This window comes from Conger conger, chromosome 9 (genome assembly GCF_963514075.1).
Source record: "Conger conger chromosome 9, fConCon1.1, whole genome shotgun sequence".
In the NCBI taxonomy this organism is placed as follows: domain Eukaryota; kingdom Metazoa; phylum Chordata; class Actinopteri; order Anguilliformes; family Congridae; genus Conger; species Conger conger.
Window position 1 is genome coordinate 34,235,501 of NC_083768.1, and position 27,068 is coordinate 34,262,568.

At 44.7% G+C, this 27,068-nt stretch overlaps 1 protein-coding gene across 3 annotated transcripts in view; it reads left to right on the top strand.

Annotated features, from left to right (window-relative positions):
- The first annotated feature begins 7,755 nt into the window (after positions 1-7,755).
- LOC133137401 (ras-responsive element-binding protein 1-like) overlaps positions 7,756-27,068 on the top strand; it is a 55,231-nt gene continuing 35,918 nt past the window's right edge. For all 3 annotated transcript variants that reach the window (XM_061255657.1, XM_061255659.1, XM_061255658.1), the window contains exon 1: positions 7,756-8,045. In XM_061255657.1, coding sequence (XP_061111641.1) covers positions 8,006-8,045 — 40 coding nt within the window. In that variant the 5' untranslated portion in view covers positions 7,756-8,005. The remainder of the gene's footprint in view (positions 8,046-27,068) is intronic.

Below are 27,068 nucleotides of genomic sequence, written 5' to 3' on the forward strand. Positions count from 1 at the left end.
CATCCCCCTCCCTCTCTCTGAAGTGGACCAGGAAGCCCCACGATAGCTCCCCTCTCCTGCGGAGCAACGGCTTAAGGAGAGGTGTTTGAGTTCAGGGGACTGATCCATCTCTTCCGGGGGTGTTAGACAGCACACTTCATCCAGCATCTGTTCCTGCGATCAGCTGTGGCTGCCTTTCCTGCAGGGCAGAATGACTGTGGCATGTGCAAAGGCTGCCTTTTGCAAAGAATAAAGACACGGTTATTCACGCAGAACAGGAACAAGAGCTCTGTACACCCCCTCCCCCAACATCTGCTGCGACATCATCTGATATATATGCGTTTATAAAAGCTGAGACCCCGCAAAAGTGTCTCTATATGCTGTGGAATGACTGGAGTGGCCTATCCTATATTAATATTAATATTAATAATAATAAAATTATTAATATTAATATTAATAATAAACAACCAGTTTGTAGTTGTAAAGTACAGAGGGGTCCATCAGCATTTAACTTTGATCTCCTTTTCAAGTATAAACAGGATACCTTTTAAAACCTGTCTGATTAAACATGATAATATTAATATATGGATACTTATGGTACACAATAACAATTTACAAGATAAGGCAAGTCTAAAAATTGAACTTAGACACCAACCGTAATGACTATATAAAACAGGATCATAGAATGTATACTCATTGATAAGAAGTACCAGACAGCTAGAAGTCTCATTCCTCTCTAATCCAGGTGAATGGAACAAATAAAGGCATGCAGGAGTTCTCTGCTGCTGTGCCCGATGATAGCAAGGTTATTTAGGCCACAGGAATGATCCAGGTGACTGTGGGTCAAAGGCACTGCGTGGTTTACTATGTAACCAGCTGTATCAATACGGCCAGTACAGACTTTCACTGTTACGTAATAGGCAGCACGCAAGTAGTATGTCGCCCTCTTGTGGCTACATGCGGACTACCACGGTCCTGCACGCCTGTATACCAGTTTTCTTAATGGTCCTGCACGTCAACAGACAGAGAAAGAATGCTGCGTACTTTACAGAGATGGCGCGTTACAAAAAAATAAAAAATAAAAAATAGCCATCATAAATAACTGAAAACAAGGCTCCACCTGCCCACTCAGAGAGGCACACTGAGCCATTTCAACAGCCAAAGACACAGATGGTCCCAGCTGTCCAGCACTTTTACATCTGCAGAGTGCAGTGCCTCACCTCTGTAAAGAGTGGGTAAAGATATGCGTTTAATGGTCTGCTTTATCACCCTACATATCAGAATGCGTGCTATTCCTGCTGTACTGCCCAGTTGTTTGATGATTTTTTGACTGTGTGATTAGAGCAAGGTTCCACTGTGGGGAGATAACAGGCCTCTCCCTGTGCAGGGTACAGTATATGGGAGGAGTGCTTCCCTAATGCTTTACCTTGACCAAAGGTCCTGTTCCTCAACCCTTTTTATCGGGCGGGACAGTCACTCCAGGTCGTAACTGGAGCCTCCATCTTGCCCTTGCCGGGATTGTGCGACTGTTTAAACAAAGGACATAAATCCTTATCACTGTGTCCCGGGTACCAAAGGTCCATTTCTTCACACTGTTGATAAAGCCGGATGTGAGGAATTCGTTGTGAAGTAGCAGTAAACAGAGCTGCAGTGGATGTATAAAAGGCAGATTGTGTTTTCTTTCTGTGTCATACATTTTTGCAGCATGTTGCACAATGCAGATAAGTTCAGCATGCAGCTGCAATGATGCTGATGTGCCATGCCTAATGCAACGTTGGAGTTGTGTTTGCAGTTTTGGACCGCAGTGTTCTTCACTGAAGTGCATCCTCACCGATCTGTAATGGCGGACGGCATTGTTCATTGCTTGGTGTTAAGCTGCGTCAGAGCAGGCTGACTGAGCGCTTGTGTTTCAGACAGTGGAGAGGCAAGCAGCCATCTTCAGGCAGAATTTGCTCCGCGACAGGCCCTGCCCCTGGCGGCTCTGACGATGAACGCCGGTCTCCACCGAGGCACCCATCACGGCCGAGCATGAGGCCGCTCACAGCAGGAGAGACGCCCCACAAGCAGCCGGTCACTGATTAACCCTCAGCCAGCATCTTCACGCTCCTCGCTTTCACGCAAACGGTGTGTTAAACAGTGACAGCGGCCTCTGAACATTTGTGGATTCCCAGAGCACTGGCAGGCGTCTGACAGCAGCTGGGCTGCTGGAGTGTGTCACGGGACGGTCCGAGCGCACTGTGGCCTTGTGGGTATAAATAGGCGACGGTGGTGCATTTGAGCACAGTTGTGAGTAATGGTGGCAACACAATCCTGATTATGTTGTTTTGTTGTTGTTTTTTTTAGCATAGATATTCTGACCGGGCATTTGTTCCAGACCTTTCTGTCTAGCTCATAACCCTCACTCTCCATCAATGTTGGCTTACTGATAAATGTTGGACAGAACATTTAAATCTCCCTTAATGTTCTCTTTAGTCAGATGTTTATCAACCACTGTTTGCAGGCAAATTGGGTGTGGCACTAAGTCATCATCATGAGACAAGGGGTGCATCCAAATCCGTTATCTAATCTTTCCTAGTTTACTTACTCAGCGCATTGATTGGTTTTGAGAGCTGCAAACAAAATGGCTGCCATGCTGGGGGCCACCCTAACGTACACATAGGCAAGTGAAAGAAGCCTCTGTTGGCCTCCAGTTTGCATCAACTGCTCTCTCCTTTGGAAAAAGACATACCAAATCCTTGGAAGAGGGATTTGTATCTTATATCTCATAACATGTTACAAACTGAAACATTTTGGAGACAGGACAGTCTACTTACAAGAAAATGTATAATGACAAAAAAGGATTTCCAATATAATTATTTTACAGACTCACTAGGCAGTTTATGCCCATGATAGTATATTCCTGGCAAGTTGTAATACAAAAATTGAGAATAGAGAAGCCAATATTTTATGGGCATTCATATTCATAAATATAAATACATTTGGCTAATATGTGTCCAGAGCAAATGTAATTATTTGAATTAATCTAAGACTATATAATAATTGACAACAAAGAACAAGAATGCTCACCAAACAGGCAGTTTCTCCTTGCAGCTGTTATTCATAGATTGCTTTTACAGGGGTTAAGGCCAGGTTAAGCTGTATACATATATTGTGACAAATTATTTGTGCTTGAGCTATATAAATAAATATTGATTTGATAAAAATGTTTTAATGCTGGGTACATAAGTATGGAATGCTACCATTTAAAAATTGTATTTGAATTGCAATATGCAATCAGAGGGCACACACAAATATAAACCACTGCTTTAAAGAAATAGTCATTGTTGATAGAGTTAACAATAAAGCTCTAAGCATCAGACCAGCTGTTCAAAGCTGAACAGAACCTGCTGTTGCTGTCAGTCCATCCAAGACCAAAACATCAAGAAAATAACAGGGCCAAAGTAATATCAGATCGATGGTGGCCTCTGCCAACCTTTCACCATTTATTTTGAATTGAATAAGAAGTAAAAAATCAATATCCTGTGTTCATTCAATTGAATGTCATCCTTAAATAAAGGGGCACTTATATAAAACATGAACATCCAAATAGTGAAACACTTCCACAAAAGATGTGTAAGAATAAGTGCAATGGGCAAATAACATGAAAGTGAAGGTACCCAATGCATCCTAAGAGGTTCTACCACAAGTTCTGCAATAACAAACTTTCATTTTGAATCTATGATAAGGAGATAGCCCCGTGTACACATTTTAAATGTATTGCTTGATGAGAAATGGTTATAGGGTGAACAAATATTTACCCAAATAGCACTGCAATCTTAAGTCACATCAAACACAATGTTCCAGAACCCGAGTGGAACCAAAAACAATGAGAATAAGAAAGCAGGACTGCAATGAACGGTTCCAGGGAATTTCCATAAGCAACAACAGGCTGACTGCAGAATAACTGACAGAAGCATTACGATGTAGAGATTATGTCTGTTTCGCATCTTTGAATGCCCAAAGTTATTGCTCATTACATAAATAATTATAGAAATTAGGTATACAAATGGATGCAGTCTACAATCGATGTAATCTTATCTATGGTGTTACTTGAAAATAAAATAGCAGCAATGGATACAGACGGTAAAAAATAAATAAATTGTTTTGAATGTGTTTTCGCTGAACACCCCAATATAAGTAATATTGCATAGCCTACAGTTAATATATTAGCTACGGTAGGATACATTTTATGTGTATGGAACTCCGGAATGTGGCAGCTAACCAGCCATGCTAGAAATTCTTCAGCAAAGCTCAGATAACACTCAAACTGCGGGCCACCACACAGGCCTTTAAGGCGTCTCATCAGCATATTATTTTAACTCAACAGCGAGTCCAGTCGAGTCCTTTCGAAACTAAAAGTTGACTGCTGCATTATTATTGTATACCGTTCACTTTAAAGGTTATTCAGAGGGGGCCATTTCCATTGCTTCTCGGTTACATGCAAACAAGTGTTACCCACAAATCATCCGTTGCCATGGGAAACCGGTTTCTACCACTCCCTCTACTCTGTCCTTATCTACACACTTTCCCACTACCGTGTGGTGAACAGCAGTTGAGAGTCGTTGCAAATATGCTCTGCCTCGTCATCGAGCCGTACATTCTGCTCGTGCACAGTTTGTATTATTTTGACATTTTAACAAACGACAATATTGTTTGCATTAGTTCCAGAAAAAAACGCAGAGCCAAAGTTTCCTTTTAAAAGCGTTGAAAAGCTAAGATTTCGCAAGACTTTTGCCTTCCTTGGTTTTCCTTTTCCCTCCCTGCCCATCTAGCGCTCAAGATAGAAGCCTTCACCGCGCACGCGCGTCACCGATTTGGTACCATGCTTGTGTAAGAATGCTCAGGTCATTAATTTTAATACGGCTGCAAAGAGTTGGCAGCGCTAGCGTATGCGAGTGGGGGATGCTGCATCTGCGCACCACTTCAGTGTTTCTTTACAGTGACGCCCTCGATGTTTATTGCGACTAAATAAAAGGAAAACGTGTAAACGTCACCAAATGCAGTTGTTTTGCATTATAAAAGCCTAGCATTTCGAAAATGACGTAGCCACTGTTAGACCTACTTTGGATGAAACCACAAGGTTGGTTACATGCCCCTAAAATGTAGCCTACATTTCAGTCAGGTTAAAAACCTTCCGTATAAAATGAAATAAAAATTAAAAAAACCGGAAGGTTTTCGAGTTAATTTTTAGTTTAATAAGAATGACGCGCAAATAAACGAGCGCCTTTTCTCTCCAAAATGCCCAAATTACACAAACCAAAAAAAATCTGACGCTTTTTATGCTAGTAATCGGTGTAGTGGATAAGGTATTGATTACACTTCAATTTATCACCAGACTGAGACGACCAACAGGTGTTCGTCTCATGTGATGGGGGAGGCGCTGTAGCGTGAGGGGGATGGTCGACTGCTATACTCATCCGTAGCCTACATCGTCCTTGAAAACACACTTTTTGTTACAGCATACAATTTCTGTGGACGGGGGGGTTATTCATTTATTTATTTTATGCGAACGAACATGTCGATTGCGAGAATAGTGAGGGGGATCCAGACAAGCGAAAACAGTCGGCAGTGTAGAAGTATTCCCCCATTCGTATTTTCATCTGAACCGCCTCGAGATGCATCCCGTTTGCTGAACTAGCCCTAACCTGGGTGAAAAGTAAGCGTTCCTGTTTTGCTGCAGTGTCAAACTCGTCAGCACTCGATCTCGCGGTGGATGAGGAACACCTTTTGTTGCAGTTCGAGAGGGCAGGTGGTAATTCCTAGGCAACCAAGCTGGGCTCGGACACCTTAGTTACGACGAAAAAATAACATCACTCGAGTTTTCTACTATTGTTTGGTCGTTTCGCAAACACTATTATTCAAACATAGTTCTATAAATGTCAAAACTGTATTTGCACGCTTTATGTTGTACAGAGTATAAAAACATGAAATCAAAATAGCTTAAATGTTACTTCAGGAAACCGTTCTCAATCATCCATAGCTTTATGTTATCTACAAAAGATTTTTTTAAAAACTTGGTTGTTCATATTTCCACGTCATAGCAGTTGCATCACTTCCAGGTTCAGTTATGTTTATCCCTCTATTCGAAGTTGGTAGATAGTTGTGAAGCGAGGTCTTTTATGCAAGAGACCTGTTCAAACCTGCCCGTAGACTCTGCCCGATGACTCTGCTCCCAAAGTTCCCACAATACCAACTGCATTGACCTCACCCTGTTTTACTTAATGTTAAAAGGCAAATTACATTATCTGAGTAAGAGTTGACAGCTGCATCACACAGATGTGGTAATTGTTTCATTTGTTTCATCATCCAAGAACAGCATATTGAATATTCTTACTGATGTCTCCCCAAAGATGTCAGTGACCGACAACAAATAGTGCCCAGGCGGATAAATTGATACCTATATGTCTGTGCCCTTATATGCAGGACCACAAAATTATTTTTATATACTGTTTTTTTATTTACGGTATATTTAAGGATGCTGTTAAGGTGAACATGCTGTGAATTTATTGAAGCAGGACAGGATAAGTGCATAGCCATCTGGCTAAAAGATAGAACAACAGTGCCCCACACGATGCATATACCCACTCTTAAAGGTAGCAACCACTTCAGACTGCAGCACACGGCCTCATAGTATCCCTGGTTACCAGTGGGACCAGGGGGGATGAGTGTACCCCTTCACTGTAAAGCACTTTGAGACCATGAGATGCAAAAAGGGATATATGCACTCCATTGTTATTATTGTGGACAGTGTGACCATTACTGGCTTTGAGCAACACCATTTTGATTGACAGGTGGCATGGCAGTCTCCCTTTACACTCTAGTGCAGGAATATCAAGCAAAATGTGTTGGTTTATCTTTCTTCCTGGGGGATGCCAGCCCACCACACTTTCTTTTCTTCTACACCCTTGCGGTGCTAGGTTTTCCTGCTAGACTATTCTTGTTAGGCAATGTATTCGACTATTTGTGCTAATGCTAATCGACATAACATGCTCATTTCAGAAATAAATATTTGCAATATCTTCTTATGCGGATGATGTGTTAATAATGTATGTGCATTTTGATCATTTATGTTTTATATTCCTGTTTAATATAGATGTTAATTGTTAATCATCTTGAAGGCCTTGCTGACTGCAGACAGATTGAGTACAACAGCAATACTACTACTACTACTAATAATAATAATAATAATAACAATAATAATAATAATAATAATAATAATAACAATAACAATAACAACAATAACAATAACAATAACAATAATAATATTGTGTATATAGCCTACACACAATATTATTCTGCTCATAAATACACCCTATAAAAAACCCAGGTACATGGCATAAACGTCATTACATTACATCAAACAATTGAACTGAACGGTACATACAGGTACTGCCTGTTGTGTTTTCAAGACGTTCCAAAAGTGCTAGTGCTTTAAAGTTATTGCTTTCTTTGCACGTTGTCTGTGCCAGTGTAAAGCTTTGGGTTTGGGCACTCTTTTTAAAACAATTTCTACGAAAACAACCGTGGAATATACATTTATAGCAACAAATGATTTGCGTGGGATGGTACCAATAACTTCGGCATACTTTTCACCCCCTTCCTCTGTTCTGCTCGATAGAGACCCCTCCTGTGGAGATGCTTGCAGGCAGAAGTCTAGCGGCAGCAGCCTCAGTAACACGTCCCCTTGGAGACTAGGGAGCAACACGTGATGCGTATACTTATCAGGTTTAGAGAGCGGCGCTTAGAGACGGAGTGAGAGAGAGAGAGAGAGAGGAGAGCGAAATAAGTGAGACTTTTTTTATACCTCCGGTCTCGCAACTGTATTCTCCCATCTTTCTCGTCCTGGAAGAAAAAGTGAGAAAGAGGTGACAATATAAAGTTGGCGAACTTTGTTCATCCTCAGAAACGCCATTTTGCTTCCTCTCCGGAACAAGTTTGTAGCTTTTTTTTTTTTCTTAGTCCATCATCACCATTTACCATCATCCCCATGTCTCGGCGCAAGCAGCCCAACCCCAACAAAGTCAAACGTAAGTACTTGGATCGTTTTCTAAACGCCTCTCTGTTTTCTGTCGACATTTGGTCGGATTTAAGCAATGTGTGTACCGGGTAAATGTTTTGTGATACGAATGTTGAGTAAAGTTGCGAAAGGGATGTGTAGATATTTCGTTTTCGCAACTGGATTGCTTCCTAGTTTTCGCTCATGGACCTGATGCTCATCCATGATTAAAACGTCTGAGCTGTGGAATTTGACTGGGTCTCTTCCTCGTGGTCGTATATGTTGTAACTACCTGTATATGTTCACTTACTCTCACCGAAAAAAACAGCAAAGTTCGATCGGCTTCGAACTTTATTCCAGACTTTAGTTTGGAAGGATGCGGGCTTGCGCCGAAAGGTACAAAGTTTATTACTTCTGTTGCGCGTAGCATCCACATCTTTATATGTACTTTGGCCAGAGCGTACGGGGGTGGCCATGCGCCCTTTTACGTTTTGACCTTGCGGAGACATTTACTTGTTTTTTTGGGTAATGCACTAATATATAGGTTTTCTTTTCGCATGCATTGCATCCCTTAAAAACGGATCATATGACGGTTCGTCAGTCGGACATGTTTTTGAAGGATATTCTTGAAACGAGCATCGCCTAAAAGGAGGAAGTTACAACTGTCTGAAATTAAAAGTACTTTATTAAGAATTATGTTGTCCCTGGCGTTGTCATGTGGAAACTGTGATGGTTCGCGTCGAATGAAGGATGCAAACAAGCATCTGCATTAACTTTTAAGTTAAAAGTTGTTTGGCGTTTTACACAGGGAGGGAGCATCACGATAATTTCAACTCAAAGGTCATTTTATCGTCTCGCTGCTTCGTATGACTTATCCGCAACTTGGTGGGACACTGAAAAGTTTCGCGGCATAGTGAGTGAGTTTGTTTCTCCTTGCAGTTGAAATATTTCCCCCCTGTAGCTACTTTAGTTTATCGCATATTGTGCTATACGGTAAGCGTTCTGACATCTACTTTGTGCATCCTTTATTTATGTAACCATCTTTGCATGCGTGTCGGTGTAGATTAATCGTGCAGGTATTTAGTTATAAAGATGGATCCCGAATGGATTTATTTTATGGGCCGTTTTGGTGGCTGCTCAAAAGCTGTGGTTAACTAACTTAACTATTTTTGGCGAGTTGGCATGAAACATGCTGTGATTCCAGCTAGGTTCGACTGTGATCTGGCGTTTTGCGTTCCCTTCCGTGGCCACTTGGATAGACAAGAGTGTAGGTCCGGATGAGCAGTTCACATTCCATCACGAAATTCTACACGGGTTTCGTGTCGGCCTACAGAGGCAACACCACACATTCATTCTTTTCTGAAAGCACATATTAATCCATACCCCCAAACGAGTTCGGTTCTGATTAAGGCGTAAAGATGCTCACAAACCGAAAAGTTAGGCTACTAACTAACCATGTCTTGTCGCAACATCCATCGATTAAACAATAGTTAATTTGCCTTTCATCATTGCTCCACGTGCAAGGTGTGTTAACCAGTTGGACTGACTGTGAAAACTCATGACGGTAATGTAAGAGACTGCTGTCAGCGGGGTTCCGTCAACCTAAGGGTCTAGATGTGGCCAATTAGCTGGGCGGAAGTTGGTATGTGCCAAAATGGCAGCATCAAAAACGTGTTCACGCATAGTTGCCTACAGTGTACTATCTGTTTATGAAATATTGAATCAATATAAAAGTAAATGCAAAGCTTTGAAACAAAACGTCGGCAATGTATTTATTTATTGACAGTTATTTATTTATTGTCACGCATTGTATGATAAGTAACCTATTTGGATTTGGTCATGGTTTTTATTTAGCAAAGATAATCTTTGGTTGTGTCTGAATAGTTTTATGTATATTTAGGATTTATCTTCGATTGTGTGATCACAGAGGTGAAACTTCACTCCAGTGCAGTCTGTAAATATGACTCCCCTACCATGGGTGTCAGAATCCAGCTGTGTTTTTCACCAGTAATGCAGAAACATCATCTCCCCGCATATCCCTGTAAGCTGATATGTAAATTGTTCTGTCACCGATGCCCATGCGGCCAGACCTGATTCCTCTTTGTCTGATTGGACCCCACCGGCCTGCTTCTGCACTCAATACTACTTTATCCTCTTGTTAACGAGGGGTTGGTGATCTTGCTGGCTCGTTTCTCAAATGCAATCACCGATGATGCTATCCACTTGTTTGAAGTTTTCACGTCCATCAACTTTGAATGTCTATGTAAAACGTCCAACTAGTACAACTCCTACTGTGTGTTGCACTACATGTACAGGGCAATACATCTGTGATGCATTTGTTATTGTGATGAAAATGTATGACAGTCTGCTTTCATCACCTCCTTTGATGGAATGGATTACTACTGGTGAGTGAGGTGACATTTAATCGATTTGAAAGTAATGTCCAATAATAATAAAGTCGGTTATCGTTAGTTACTCAGATGATGTTGTTGATGAAGCCATCCAGTGATCAAGGAATGACGAAGTGGCAAAATTTCAAATCTACCTCTTTTGTGCCCCTAAATATATTAGTATGTTTAATTATTTGAGGCTTTGCTTTGGTTTTATATGCAGTAATAACCGTTGATGCTGCCAGCTGTATTCTGGTGTGTGTATACAGTATATCAGTTTATTCTAACTATCTATACATTTATTATTGAATTCATGATGAATGTGAATTAAATAATATAATCCCCATGTTGTGCAATGTCTGCCACCCATTTTGACTTCTCAGTAAACTACAGTTCTTGATAACCTTATGAATATTAAATGAAAATGACATTAAACTTTGAAGTAAGTGTTTGTTAGGAGTAGCGAGTTTAACAAGTTTTGCTCTTGTTCAGTTTGGTGATATGGGCTGTTTGTCCTGTGCTTTAGTTGTCCTTGGCCTTTTGTCACCATCCAGTTCTCTAGCCACCGAGCATCTCTGAACAGTGTCTGTTACAAACAGTCAAATGAGCTAATGGGTATTACCTTAGCTTGGTTGATGTCTGTGTGGGTTATGGAAGGGGGTTGATATTTTATTAATTTAAATTAATTTTGTTATTTCAGTGCAAGAGAAGTTTGAAGTTCCTGTTTTTTTAAGCGATCAGTTTATGATGATGCTTGCACAAAAGCTAGGAGTCTTTTTCAGAAACTCTTTTTCGAAAGAAAGTTTTAAGGAAGTTTGCATTTGCTTCTCTGGTGGATGTGGGGGAGCATATAAGATGGAGAACGATTAGTTTCAAAGTCATCTCTGTGGCTTTCTGTGGCTGCTGTTGGGGCTGTTTGTATTCCGGGTACCTCCAGTCCAGTGGGAATTACGGGTCTGTGGACAGAGCAGCCGGAGAGAAGAGATCTCCAGAGCTGGGCCTGTTCGTGAGGTAGCCCTGAATCCTGAAACCTCTCCTCCACGTTTCCCCCGCCTGAAAAGGCCGTGCTCACAAAAGAAGTAGGTGATGGGTGGAGATTTGTTTGTTCAGCGCGATTCAGACACGTGAAGCCAGAAGCACCAGGAAAAAGTCCGACGCAGGCAGCCTGAATGGTCCAGCAGGGATTGAGGTATAATCTGCCCTGTGCTCAATGGAGAGGGTCGGAGGAGGAATGGGAGAGGTCATTGTAAGCCATTGTAAGAGGCCACATGGGATCAGCCAAACAGGCATGAACACATGGCATTTTGTGTGTGCATGTCTCACAAATTCAACCCCCCACCTCCCCTTTACTCTTATTGACATTGGTTGCCCCTGTCAACATTAATGCTAAACTTCCTCTGTAGCTCTTTCGGTGTGTAGGTGGTTCAGATTGCATTTGTTGATTTATATTTGCTGCGGTTAGATGGATACTTTGTTTTGGAAGAGGCATCGTTTGTTTGCTCGTGATGCTGAAATGAATCCACATCACAGAAGCCATGTCTGCAGTTCCTCTGCAGAGAGGCGGTAATGGTGCGGCCCTCGATCCCCCGGTCCCTGCTGTGGAGGTCCGGACCGAAGCAGCTCACTTAATAACACCCTGCCCCTGAGCCTTTTCTCATTTCTCTCAGTCAGTTCAGCAGTGCAGTAATTTAATCCACATGGGAGGCTACCTGTCCACCATTTACGGTTGTCACAGTACACCAGCTGAATATTATTTTTTTTTTTTTTAAGTATGATATTGAAAATGTTTTACTTTTTAAGGCTAATACTTAGAGAAACTCTCTATGGAATTTAAGAAGAAGCACAAAATGTGTCCTCTCAAATTAAAATATTTTTTAATTAGTTAATTACTCCACCAATCCATCCCAATGGCTTAACTCAATTCAGATATCTTGGTGCCTTTGTTCAGTTGTACACTCATCACTGGTGAAGGTGGAAAAAGAAGATTGGATGTAGCAATTTAAACAAAAGTATTTAGTTATTATCACAATTTATTATTTGGATTGTCATTCCCATACTTGTCAATTAACAAGCACCGTTCTGAAACCCAGAAGGACCTTTTCCCAACCCCTTGTGATGGAGATTGACTCACCCAAGGGTACGGATGGGCTCCCTGTGTGGCTCAGCTATTTTTAACCCTTCTATTTTAGAGAAGGTTATGTTCCATCCCGGGACAGGCTGCTGATGGGCACTCTGGACGGCTATGAGCCGAAGGAGCAACGAGGTACAGTACCTGCCTCTCCAACAGGAAGAGGAAGTGGTGGGGGGATGGGGTACAGGATAGCTTTGCTCTCCACATTCCAGGGCCCTTTGATCACAAGAAAAAAGAACCAGTGTGGACGTGGTAATAAAAATGGCAGATTCTGAATGGTGTTCACCTGCTCAGTGCTGCGTATGCTGTGAGCATTGTATGTGGTTAGGCAGAACTGTGATTATAAATCTTAAACCAAAATGCTTTTTACTTTAGGGTTAACATATTAGGAGTTATATCCGTATGAGCAGAACTAAATGCGAATGTCCTTTCAGCAGTGCTAAGTAATATTTTCATGGAATTTTATAATCCTTGTTGAGTAGAGTAATTGGCCATAAAAATGGTTCCTCATCCACTCTTACAAATGACACTATATTCTTATATGACAAAAAAACTTAAGAGGTGTAATTTTTAATGGTTTGAATGTGAACTATGTCTACAGAGCTGTCATGTCTCTCCTAGTGGAATGCAGCACATAGACAACCTGCCCCAAAAAGTCTGGCAGCTTCCCAGCGGGCCCCATGTAAATATAGAGGGAGGGAAGCGGTTATATTTGTGTGAGGAGAGAAAACACCTTTGTGTAGTTTGTCTTTGGGGCAGTGCAGGTTCATCCCAGCTGATTGGATACACATCCTGCACGTACTTCACAAAACCAGTGCCGTCATGGGCAAAAACCTGGGGGCATCATGTTGTGGTACTGCACACAGGAAATGTACGCAGATTAGATTTTTGCTTGATAGTTGATTTGAACGGTGTAGCTCAGGAAATGAATTATTGTAAAGCACAGACACACTAAATATAGAAGTTGAGCTTCTCTCTGACAGAAAGGAACATACACTCATGAAAAAAGAATGGTATACGTTCTCAAACATCTTCCTCATAAGTGATACATTGTTTGGAAGTGAGCTGATTTTCTGGATGTTGAAATGTCACGTTACTTATAAGCACAATGTTTGCCAGTAGGGAAAGGTGTCTAGTCATGTACAGTAAGAGGTCTGACAACATAGAAACCGATTACTTCAACGTTCATTACTTCACATGACGTTATCTAGGTGTGGGGGATGTTCCACGTTACAGCTTCAGTTGTACAAAGCCAACTATCAAAACAATTTTCACCATGAAGGCTGAAGGCTGAAGTAGCTCAGCTAGAGACTCAGTGTTCAGCGTTAGGCAGTCAAACTCTTTTCTGCCTTAGAAAGCCTGCAGTAGGCACAGCTCTTTGCTACTTATTTTCTTAAGTGCTTCAGGGGGCAGGTAAATATCCACATGCCATGTGATCTTCTTGCTTGTGCGCCATTCGCGTAGCGATGTTTTTCACTCTGTGTGACCGTGCTTTTGAGCTTTTGGAGGGACCGGGAGGATCAGTAATGTGTATAATAAGGCAATCGCTTAGTCTGTAGCTTTCTCACCTTGGGAACAGGATATTCTTAGGAGTGCCATGTCTGTCCTCATGTGACATCATGTGCATGGGGGGAGCTGGTATATAAAGTGTGCACTACGCTCTCCTCTGGCCTTGAAGTGGCAATCTGTCAGTAGTGGCACTGATAGTGTGAATAAACTCCCCTCCTGTTCTTGTATGATTTTGTAGAAATATTACAATGTCTGTCACAGCATGTGCCCAAGATATCTGGATTTTTCAGGATTCTGATTTTTTTCCAATTACCTTTTTCTTTTTTTCTTTTTTTTTTACTCCTGCCCAAAAACAAGAAAATATAGTGCCCTGGGCGTGTTCTGCTCACATCCTAGATAAATGTTTTTATTTTTCTTCACTTGTTAATTTCAGATACACCTTTACAAAATTCTGCCTCTTGCTGAGAATTCTGTCAATAAAGATACAAAAGTATGTTTATTCAATGATTTATTATTATTATTATTATTATTATTATTATTATTATTTTGAAAAAGCCTGTTTTTATTGCTGTTGGGGACATGTGTCAATTAGACATGCTTCATGGAACGATCATTACCACAGACAATTGTGGCCTTTTCCTGTGGCTGTGTCTATGTGGGTGTGGAGGGGCCCAGAACAGTAGCGCTCAATGTTTGACCGTGAAGCCTCAACATCAGTGTGTGAGCAGCCAGGACACGGCTCTCACACTCAGAACACTGCATTGATGGCCCGTCCGTCCTTCTGATTAGCACGTGTTCAAACTGTGAAACCACAACTAATGCAATGATTCGTGCAAGGCCAGATGATATGTCCGCTCATTGGCCCATAGGAGGGGACTGCATCCATTTGTTCCCTCAGCATGGGTCACTATTGCTGTTGGGTCATTCGCAACATTGTGAAATAAGCAACCCAACACCTTGCATCCGTGTCCCTGTCAGAAAGGGGGAGCTACGAATTCTATAAGCGATTATAGTAATGTAAACCTGGCTGGTGATGGTGTGATGGCTGTCCCATTCCCTGCGTGAATGCAGATACCAGTGCCAGAGAGAAACGGGCCTAAACCTACCTAGGTCACTTCTTCCAAACAGAAAGTCAAATGAGGCAGCCATTTTACTGGTGAATGCCTGGTATCTCTAATAGTTGTTGGGGGTTGTGACTCCAGCACTTCTCTGAAAGTTGTTTAAATTCAGTGTGGCGATATGTTAGTGGCCTGTGTAGCATAGCCTGTATGAGTGCAGTGGTACCGCGTGCTGTTGGGTTCAGTACTGACACAGCGTGCCCTGCCTCCTCCCACAGCTGTGAGTGGCAAATAAAGCAGGTACTTACTGTGGGTTCAAAGTCTACCGCAGGGCCAGTCACTGATGTGAAAGAATGCGCCAAGGAAGAAGAGGGGGAGGGAAGAAAGAGGGAGAGTAGAGGGAGGCGGAGAAAGAGAAGAAAATGGAGGCTGCAGTGGCTGCACCTGGGGCCATGTGGAGGAGGAGGAGGAGAGGGATGTGGAGGGCAGGAAGTGAAACAGTCTGTGCTGGTGGGGCAGAGAGATGGAGGAAGTGCATAGACAATGGTGTGAAGCAATCGCTCTCTCTGTGTTGTGTGTGTGTCTCTTTCTCTTTCTTTCTCTCCCTCTGTTCGGCATGTGCCTCTCTGTCTCTCCTCCCTCCCTCTCCCTCAAGGTATTTTTTCTATTTCCATCATGGTCAAACATGGTCCATCAACTCTAGTAGTGGAGGAGGATTGAGTTTAGTTTGCTTGTTTAGTTGCGAGCCCCCCATCCCCGGCCAACACCCCCCCCACCCCCTCAGGGGCTGCCGCAAAGCTGTCAATCTTGGGAACCACCCTGGCCCCTCCCGTCACCACGTCGACTCCGAAACCCTCATCCCAAACCCTCCCCCCACCCGCCTTAGCCCTCGGTGCGAGGCTGTGTTAGCCTCATGTGCTGAGTGCTGCCTGTGTACATGCGCAGTCTGAGGGGAAACCAAGGGGCAACAGACAGAGGAGAGAGAGCGATGGAGATGAGAGAGAGAGAGCGGGAGGGAGGGAGGGAGAGAGGATGATGAACAGTGCCTACAACAGGAATGGCTGCCTCGTTCTTTCTTGCTCTCTCTCTCTCGCTCTCTCTCTCTCTCCTCTGCAGCCCCCACCCGCTGTCCCTCCCTCCCTCTCTCCCTCCCTCCCTGGCTCTGTTGCTGACTAAACAGTTTTGTCAGCTGGCAGTTGTTCAGTGGATTTGCGATAGCTTCTAGAGGCTGGGGGAGGGGTGGTACTCGTAGACAGCACTTGTTGCTTGGTGGAGTTGAGAGAGGGAGGGAGGGAGGGAGGGCGGGAGAGAGGGAGAGAGGGAGGGAAAGAGAAAGAGGAGGGTAAAAAAAAAAAGGAGCGCCCAGCAACAGCATCGTCTAACCTGTTTCTCTGGAAGCGGCAGGCCCTTTTGTAAACCTTCTCAGGCGCTGGCTGCCTCGGGCCCCTATGGAGCTATGCAGCTCCGCGCATGTCTGCATGCAACGGCATTTTACAGAACTGCCACCACCAAGCTGCGTTATTTTAATGTACACAAATTCTGTATAAAAAAACCACCCAGCAAACGTATGGTTTGGGTTCAGGGGAGTGACTTTGTTCCTCTGCATTCACTCATTTGTCTGTCAGCTGTTAGCTGCTTCGGTTGGCCTCAAGGATGCTGACTGTCTTCTGTGAGAGTGTGGCAGTGAGGAGACTTGGTCAGGTGATGCAGATGCTTGAGTACAGGTTTTGCAGAAGTTCCAGGCCTCTGCAAAACTGGTGAGTTGTCTGCAGGCAGGGAGCACACTGCCAAACAACGTGACCAGCAAACAGCACAAAGTGCATGCTGGGATATTTTTGTTTTTCTTCCTGAAATGAATCGCAAATTGTTTCTGTCATTAGTGGGGGGAAAAGTGTTTTCTTTTGCCCACTTCAAATGCAGATTTGGTCACCTCGGCATTGAATGTCCTTTGTTGCACATTCTGGAAAATGTTCTGTTTCCTTTCTGATATTATTGGGAAGGTGAAAAGGTCTTTGGTTATTTGTGCTAATGAGCTGCTGTATACACTGGATTGAGAGTGGTCAGTTTAAACTCTTTTAAAGCTTGTGTTTTCAGCTGACCGTGAAAGGCATCCAGGGCTATCTTGCTGAAAAATAATCCATCAACACTTGATTTTTCTTTTGAAATTTGAATGAGTCTAAAAGGAAACTGACTACCATTAAAGGGAGTACCAAGAAAAGTATTCTGTTGGGCGTACCACACACTCACTCAAGATATAACCTTTACAAAGCTGAGCATATTTTCTCTGACCAAATTACTACATTCCCTGGGTTATTTTTCTTCTGACACCAAGTGTACGTTCTTTCAGAACTTATAAGGAACTAAGTTATTTTTCTTTCTTTAATTGTAAGGTAGACACTACTGAGAATTATTTTTTTGTCCACCGAGTAACCCTGGGTGTCCAGTAAGACGTTTTTAGTGCGTACATCTGTTGCCAACATGGTGATCCTTCCCGTTGAAGGGGGGGGCGGCGGGGGGGCGTTCGACCAGAGGCTGTGAATGAGATTGGGTGGCAGCCGCAAACTTGGACGGGGCTCGCCAGGGATGACACAGAGGCATATCTGACAGTGCAGCTTCACCGGTACTAACAGCCCGCCGCAGGGTTTCACTTCCCTTACCGTAAGGCCGAGTCGTCCCCAGAACTCTGAACGCAATGGAATCTGCAATGGAAACCAGATGTGTTTTTTTCCCGTGGATTCTGTTTCGCCACATGACATAGATACGCATTGTCCTGCTGCTGCTAAAGTTTTGCGCCGTCGTTTGGGCGAAATGGCCACGTGGAACTGAGCACTGTGGCTGGCGAACGGGCCTGGCTGCGGTTGAAGGCTTAACGCTCTTCATCTTTACTGGTACAAATTTAAATCCTCCCCCTCTCTGCCGTGAGGGCTTCCCACCTGTTGGGTGGACCCCCACCCCCCATCCCTGTGCTGTTAGATCGGGCTGTAAAGTCTTCACACACACACACTCACACACACACACCTCATGCCCCCCCGCCGCCCTGTTGAAAAGGTACCATTGTTTGGTCTGCAAACAAAGGCCACACCTTGTCTCCAAGGAGACCGCAGTCTCTGCTCCTGTCTTGTTGAACGTTGCAGCTCCTTGTGTCTGAAAAGAAGTTGGTTAGAAACATGCACGCGTGCACACACTGAACTCAGGAACGCACAGAAACGCACAAACACACACAAGTACGCGGACACACATTTACACAGAAGCGATCACACACCGTCTAGCATCTTTCTGTAGATGTGCGTCAGAATGCCTGGGGGGTGGGGTGTTGGACGTGCTACATGGACAGAGAAGGCACAATGTGTAGGAGAATGTGGGGGGGGGGGGGGGCAGGGGGGATGGAGGTCATGAAAGCGGGTTGGGTGGGCTCAGGGCGGGTTCTCTTGAGGTAACACCATGCATGACCTAGGGGGGCTTTTCAATTACACAATAGTCTGGAATATTCTACACTTTCATTGTGAAACCGTGGAGGAATTAGAAGGTAGGTAGGGGAAGTAGAGGTTACCACCATGGAGCTAAAGATGTGTCGGAATGGTTGTGTGTTTTATTGAGGAAAGGTGTTATTTGGAGAGTAAACCACACTGATTATGCCCTCTTGCTGGCATAAGAGGTGGTACATCTTTAAAATTATTTGAAATTATTAGATGACAAATGTCATACCCAGGACTGCAGTGAATATTATATCAAATAGTCAGTCCTGGGTGTAAATTTTATTATGAATCTACTTTAGTCATATTTGCTTTTAATAACTTAAAGCAGTGGCTGTTCCCAACGTCCTAAGTGGATATTTTGGGTCTGTAATAAAAGGCATATGTATGGCCTGTCCTACTTTTAGACTACAGGCACACTTCTTTATTAATGTCTGTCATTAGATGTATGACTCACCCAGACCGAGCTGCGGGCCACAGGGTGTCATTAGGGTCACATGATTATCGATGATGCCAGGGTCTTTCCCACCCCATCATCAGGGCAGTGCTGCCTTACTTACCTCCCGTCACACAAGGCCTAGCCGCAACACGGAAACTATCAAACAATTCCGGGTTCACAATGGGGAGAAAGCAGGAGGACAGGGCAGAACTCACGCAGCGAAGTCCCATCTCCCAGCTGTGTTTAAACCTGCCATCGGTTCTGTATTGTCTAGAGGCAGCAGCATCGAAGGAACGGATTGTACTGGGCCAAACAGATTCATGATTTTTTTTTTCCTGTGCAAAGGATGAGGAGGCATTGTGGGAAACAAAAGGAGGAGGTGTCATCCAGTGTGGCTCTGGGCGGGGCGGGGGTGTCCCCAGGATGAGGTTATGCTACGCTGTCGTCATCCTCCAGGAAAGGAGTCGGGCAGATTTTTCCCATAATGCCCCAGGGCAGGGTGGACAATGAGCCAGTGAAACCTGGTCTCGCTCCCTTCAGAAGGTGCAAACGCAGAGGCGAGACTGAACTCTTCCCACATTCCCATGACAAAGGGAAGCGGCAAAGACACAACCTACCACCATGAACACCAACATGCTGGCTCTCACTTAAAATATATATTTTATTTTATTTTAAGTATTTCTCATATTTATTCACCATGCAGTGAGTGGAACAGCTAGCCCACCTTTGCTCCTTTCTGCCCTGCAGTCTGTAGGCTTATGAGAAGGACCCCCAGATATTGAGGGGGAGCCCACCCTTCACTGGCCTGCCAGGAGTCAATTGGCAAAAAAAAAAAAAGCTAGTAAGTTAAAGATGAGCTCAATGTAATAGACAGGTATTTGGGAATCTATTGAAGGAAAATATCAGAGGCTTTAAAATAGCTGGTAAAATACACTCAAAGCAAAGAGGTGCGCAGATGAGTAGGGTCAAGATGATGTATCTCAGCCTCCGGGAAAGAGAGCAGTAATGCAAACAGGTTGGGAACTACAGGAACTCGATAATTAGATGTTAAGCATTGCACCTTTACAGCCTAGCAGAGACCAACGATGCAGTCCTGCAGGTTCTTTGTGTTTGTGATTGGCTTACCCTTTCAGCCCTATTGCTGCCACACTGCAAAAAGTGACCGTCTTAAGACAGATCTATTTATTTCCTATCAAGTTGAAAATATTAGCCTCTTTTCAGTTCATGTTTGACAAGTTAAATTGTATTACTGCATTGGCAAATCTTGATGACATTTGCTTGACAAGTGATTTTTTTTTTTCATTGATAAATCTTGAAATACATCAAACTGCCTTACCTCATTGGCAATATTTTCATCTTAGTTAGCAAAAATAATAAGATTTGAAGTCTGTATATAATATATAATGTTTTGGTATTTGCAGTGGACTGAGCTGTTTGCATTTTGCTTAGACTGCAAATGAGCATTGCCCATGAGGCTGTGTGGTTTTGCTTCTGTTTAATCTTGGATACGGCCTATTTCTGCTCCTGGTTGACATGCTTTGTTAAAACTGGAGAGTAAAAGATTCCTATGTCGTATCCAAAATGACCCTCCCGATTATCAAATACCCGTGAGAACTGATTGTGTTCCGGCATCCGTTCATTTTGGGTGAGGATAGGGGTAGGTCAGAGTTTGACGAGATCTTTTGTTACTTAAAGCTTGTGCATGTTCAGTTCACCGAGCTGCTGTTCTTCCTGGTCCTGCTGTGTCACCCGAGATCCTCCATTTTGTTGGATGCACACCCCTAAGACCCAGGCAGCTTTCCCACTGTCTCACTATTCAGCCAAAGGCCTCCGTGCATCACACTCTGTCCACAAGTCCTTGTGTTCTCTGAACTCGGCGGGTCTTATCGCTGTTCTCCCACAAATACTTGAACACTCTGGTACTGGAGTGTGGGCCTGAGGATGGCTGGAACACTGCAGCCTACAGTGCGCAAGTTTGTTTAGCAAACATGCCTTAGGCTCGGCACGGCCGAGTTTGTTGTGGAAAGCCATTGATGAGGTCACGATATGAGGCTCTGGAGGGCACCCGTTGCATCGCGTCGTGGAGATAAAAGGGTGAACGCTGGAGAGAGGATGTTGGGAGGTGGATTAGCCGCTATCTCTGTGCCCCTGCCATGCACCCATCTGACCAGAGAAAAGAGGATAGCCAAACGGTCCCTAGTGGAGGAGGAGTCTGCAATGGGAGATTTTGGATTGGGCGATACAGGCAACTGCCACAATAAAGGAAACAGTTGAGTAAATGATGGTTGCAAAGTATATTGCAGGCAGGTGGTTCCACACAGGTGTCGGTCCTGAGTTAATTAAGCGGTTAACATCCCAGCAGGCCCAGGGGTATGTATAAAAATGTTGGACAGGCCCAGGTACCATGGCTAGAACAACACATGTCTGTGGGTTTCAAAGGGGAATTATTGTTGGATAGTGTCACCATAGAAGTCGGAAAGAGAGGTATCAACCATGATGTCTGTACATTGGTTTGAGATGCGAGGCAAACCAGACAAGCTATTCTGAATTGGGTAAGTGCAAATTTCAATCTAGGGTGTTTCATCAGGAACCGTGTCCATTAAGAAATTTGCAGAGAGAGATACTCAAGTTGATGTTTCCTTTATTTGGGAAAGTACCTGCGTTGGCTGTGTTCTCACTACGTGATGGAGGTCTGTGTACTTCCCCACAGCCTGGTCAGGATGCAGGGCTATCTCCTCTGCAGTCCTGTTATCATTAACCTCCCAGTTAGGCCCCATCACGCCATTTTGCACTGAACTTTGGTACCTCTGCTGGAAACAGGAACGGAGCGTACGTGGTCATGAACCTGAGGGATGAAGTCGGAACCAAGAGGCTTCGGACAGCTTTCCACTGCCACAATACACGCGTTCTGGGTGAACCTGCCCGGTCTGAGCACCCCGTGGTGACCTTTTCCCAAATTACCACACCCTCATCTGCTTGCTGTGTCTAGTCTTCGGGTGTGCAAGTGTTACTTTTTCAGCGAGTCATTTCACAGCTTTCAAAGACCCCAGCGAGTTTCTCCAAAGGGCTGGAGGTCCCAGAGAGACATGTGTGAGGTTAATCAGTCTCCATAATCATACTAATTACGCTATAGGGAGCTCAGGTGGAATTAAGCCCAGAAGACAATTGGAGGCCCAGTGGGATTTGGGGTGGGGGTGGGGGTGGGGGTGGGGGTAGGCCCTCTCTCCTTTGGTGTGAGCGTTCATTCATTCATTAATGATTTGGATTAGGTCCGTTGTGCACCCCGTGTAGATTTGCCAGTCTTGAGGGTGTTTCCAGGTGATGCTACGTCCCTGGATACCACATGGCGTTCCTGTGATGTTTTGGCAACATTGAATAGCATTGTGCGAAACTGATGAAATGTTGTGACAACGTTACTTATGAGCTTGAGGGGTAGTGTACCTCCTTCAGGGAATAGATTCTACCACAGGCAGAAGGAAAAGTGCTCTTAATTTCATGAAGTATATTTGAGTGCAGTATATGTCGATACACATTAATGTCACTAGGTCGTATCTGATCAAAATATGATGATGAACATTAAAGACACTGAGCTGGAACCTTCTCCGCCTGCCACACACAGTCAAGCACGCACGCTCTCACCTACGCACACAAACACCCTTCGAGATGGAGCATTTGTGCCTTCGTCTGCGCAGGAAACTGTGAAAGCGTTGTTTTTCACAGTTAGGACGAATGCTGTAAATCATTGCGGGGTTTGCTCTACCTAAAGGGTGGAGGGCAGGTCGGGGGAGGCAGGAGAGCTCCTGCAGGACAAGCAGCCCTTTTGAAGACAGAAAAAAAGACATACAGGAGGGTGTGGGGGGAGGACTCCAGGCAAAGTTCACCCCTTGCTCTCCCAAAGCCTGTTCTGAGCTGGGGTTACAGTGAAATATTAACTACTTTATCACTCTGCCAGGGACATGTTCTCCCAGACAGCCTCTTCGCACTGGGGGCAGCGTGCGAGTGCCCTCCACCCTTCATTTTGCAGTGTGTAGTAAGCCCACGCCCCAGGAGATAATCGCCCCCTCTCCCGAATGGAATAGACCCATTTTTCGGGGGCCGACGGAGTGCAGAGCGTCGTCTGACGGGATCGTCTCAAGTGGCCCGTTGACGAAACATCGGGGGAGAGAAGTGAGATGCAAATGAGGCCTTTGTATTGAAAAGTAAACTCCCGCTTGTGGCATTGACACAGCTGAAGGCTCGGGGACTCCGCTCCTGTAGTCCGGGGCTCTCGCTGCGAGCCTCCCCTGCAGCTGTGACAATACGCCACCGCGGGGTTCTCCTCGCACACGCTCCGGAGATCCCTCACGTGCTGTCCCTGCGCTCTGACGCTCCGCACCCCGCTTCCTGTGCACACGCGTGCTCCTAAACATGGCGTTCTTCATGAAAAAGATCGCGAGTACAGAAGTAACGCTTAATATCCTGGAGTTGGCTGTATCATATAAAGCTTGGTCTTATGGCAAGCCAGGTATGAAAATGAGGTCCCTTTTGTGTGAAAAGATTTCAGACTGTGAAATGGTTATCAGCAGTTCTTTTTCAATAGCGATGATTGCAGTAAGGCCTTGCATAAGATTTATTGTTCAGTCATTTTATGATCTGATGTTCTGGTCATAAAATATTCTGTCTTGTCCCCATTTGGCTTTAGCCATGGTTTTAGTTTTTAGCCATTAGGTGGACTCCTCCATGTTGTTTTGATCAGGCTGCAGACATTCGTTTTAATGCCAAACTCCCACTGTCTTAGTTCTACGTGCATCTGCATACATTTGCCTGCGATGATTTTTTCTTTTTTGTATGGCAGGAAAATGCTCTTGTCAAACAAGTTAGGTTGCGTATTTTGGCCAAGCACACAGTAAAAAAACGAAAAATATTGAGTATTTTTCTATTTATGCCTCTTCTATGCTCCAAGAGAAAAAATGCTGAAGAACAGTAAAACATTTAGGGCCGGTTTCATAGACAAAGATGAGGCTTAGTCCTGCACTGAATTCAGTTTTGGATGGAGAATCTCTCGTTCAGTCTAGGACTAGGCTTAATCTGTGTCTGTGAAACTTGCACTTATAGTGTCATTTTTATGATTATAGATATTCTTTCTATTTAGAATAACAGGATTATGGCCTGTATGTGTCGAGCGCAGATGGTACATATATGTTTAATCTGAATCGGTTTGGCCTTTGAAGTCTTGAGCGGAGCTTATTCTCCCAGCCTGGACATCCCCTGGCAGGTCCCAGCTCCTGGTACTCTTCAGCAGATGAATGGCTGCCTTGTGGGAGTGTGTCCTCAGGCCCTGGGCCTTGTCGAGAGCGCTGGGCTCAGCTGGAACTGCTGAAGCACAATGTGACTCTTATTTCAGAGCGGGCCAGGGGGGGCCAGGGGGGGGGCTGGGGCGTGAGATATGCGACGTGATGCTGGGGAGTTCTCTCAGCGCTGGCGTGAACTCCCGCGCGTCCGCGTAGCGGGTGATGGATAACCCCTGCTGCAGGGCCCGGCCCTGCCTGCACTCACACCAACCCGCCACTTCTCTGCGGCAACAGCTGGCTGCTGCTCCCTCATTGGCCCACACCGGAGCACGTGATTGGCTGTGTGGGAGGAGTCATGTCTCCCGGGGTGGGGGTGGGGGTGGGGTGGGCGATACCACGGCAACTGTTGGCTGATGTTGTGGCCTTGTACTTTGGCCTGCATCCTCACACAGGAGTGTTCGGTCATGTAGTTTCACAGGGGGAGGAAGGGGGAGGAGGAGGGGGAGATGGAGGGCTTGGGGGATTAGGAAGAGAGAGATTAATTTGGAGGTCAGGAGGATGGTATCAGGGGGTTTAGGCAAAACAGGCTGAACCGGGCAGGCCACTTTGTTGAGAGTGTGCTTTTCGTACTGCCTTTAAGGCAGGATGATCATCACCGTAGAAGGGTTTAAAAACCTGAAACTGCTCCTGAACTGCAGCTGAAGATTATTGTGTGTTTGCATTCATATATGTTTTAGCAAGAATCCCTTTATTTTTCTTACTGTTGTTTGTTTTTAATTATTGTTATGCAAAATTCTGTGTGTACGTCATGCCAGTGAAGCTTGGCTTTAATTGTCCAGTTTAAGAGAGACCCTCTGTCCGTGAGTTCTGTTGTTATGTCGCTAGTGATAGTTGTCATTAAAGCTTTCAGCGCTTTCTCAAGGATGTTTACACCTCACAAAGATGAACAACATTCTCTAGCCATCCTAGGAGCAGAAGCCCTGGCTTTCCTCGACTCAGCATCAGGTTTTCATCGGTCGGTCTTCCTATGAGCAGTTAGTTTGGAAAGAAAATTGCCTTGTGGAGATCATTTAGGAAAATGCCCAGCTTGTGACATAATTGTGGACATTATTTAGGAGAGTGCACAGCTCGTGGCATCATAGCTCCTTGTTGTGAAAGCACTTTATTGTCCACGGGATTCTGAACATTTCAGATCACAGACATCTGGAAAGGAAGCCAGGCTATGAAGGTACCCTGTAGGAATCTCCTCCTGCATTGTGTAATAAAAATAAAGGTGTATTACAGTATATAATGGCAAGTTTCTGTTGTGTGACGGTACATCTGGATCAGTCAAGGACATACACTAGAACTGAAATAATATCAAAAATCCCAAAAGGGGAGTTACTACTTTAATTCAGAATTTATGTTTATTGGAATTTTAGAGTGTCTGCTAGCTAAAATCATCGCATTGGGACATGTGGCTACATTTTAAGCACCTGTTTTAAGGGCATGAATGATCCATTTTGATGCAGTAGTGCTAGCCTTGGAGTATGTCAGTGGTGCGTGCTCTGGGTACGCAGTTGCTTGGTGCTCTGCCAGGCTTGCATATGTGAGCTTGCAGCTCACGGTGGAGACGGCCTTCTCACTCTGGCACTGCCAGCCATGCCAGGGAGATGTTCTTAACTGAAAGAAAAACCTGCATAAAGCATTCATCATTGGGATTGAAGCTTGTTCAGGTTGCACATGTAGCTATGTTGACTGCAGTTTCAGGTTGCTGCTCATGTTCTGGATTTTCCTTTGGTTTGTCACAGGGGTCTCAGCCTGGTCAGGCCTCGCTCTGTAATGTTTTTGATTTAGTAAAACAAACAAAGGAGGATGAATGTCTTGCGGGGCATTGCCTGCTCTGTAACAGCGATGGAGTAGCACTGAATGCTTCTTTTCCTGTGGGACTGAGGCTGTTTTTTTCCAACTTGTAGCCCGCCCTTCTTCACTTTGTGTTATGACTCTCTATCCTGTAGGACTGAGGCCGAGGTCTGGAAATATGTGCTGTGACTCCCTGTCTGTAGGCTCTATGACTCCCTGTCTGTTGGCATTGTGACTCCCTGTCTGTAGGCACGGTGACTCCCTGTCTGTCTGTATGTGCTGACTCCCTATCTAGGCTGTATAAGATTCACTGTCTGTAGGCTCTGTGACTCCCTGTCTGTCTGCGCTTTGACTCTCTGTCTGTCTGTATGCGCTGACTCCTTGTCTGTAGGCACTGTGACTCCCTGTCTGTCTGTATGCACTGACCCCCTGTCTGTAGGCTCTGTGACTCCCTGTCTATATGCGCTGTGACTCCGTGGCCTGCAGGAGTGAGGGCTGCTCTGTTCTGCTCCGCCTGCTCGTGCCCCTCTGCCTGAGAGCTGCAGAATTTATTGAGTGGAGCTGTGACACTGTGGCCTGTGAATGAATGTGCCATTTGTTGAGCAGAGAGACAACTGCTCTGCCTGCACTGCCATAAAAGCCCTGCTGGGGGCTGTGAGAGGGAGGGGGGAGAGTGGGGAGAGGGGGGGAGAGGGAGAGAGCGTTCACATGTGAGGGGGGAGAAAGCATTAGAAAGAGAGGGTGAGAGAGAGAGAGAGAGGGAGGGAGAGGAAGAGAGAGGAGGGATGGGCTAGAGTGTGTAAGCAGCTGGAGGTGAGGGAGGTAGAAAACGGTAGAAAACGTTAGAAAACGGTGGCTGAGCGCCAAAGAAACTGCAGTGTGACCGAGATTGCTGACATGCAATGGCTCTGCTCTGACGGTCAGAGGTAATAAGCCTAATCT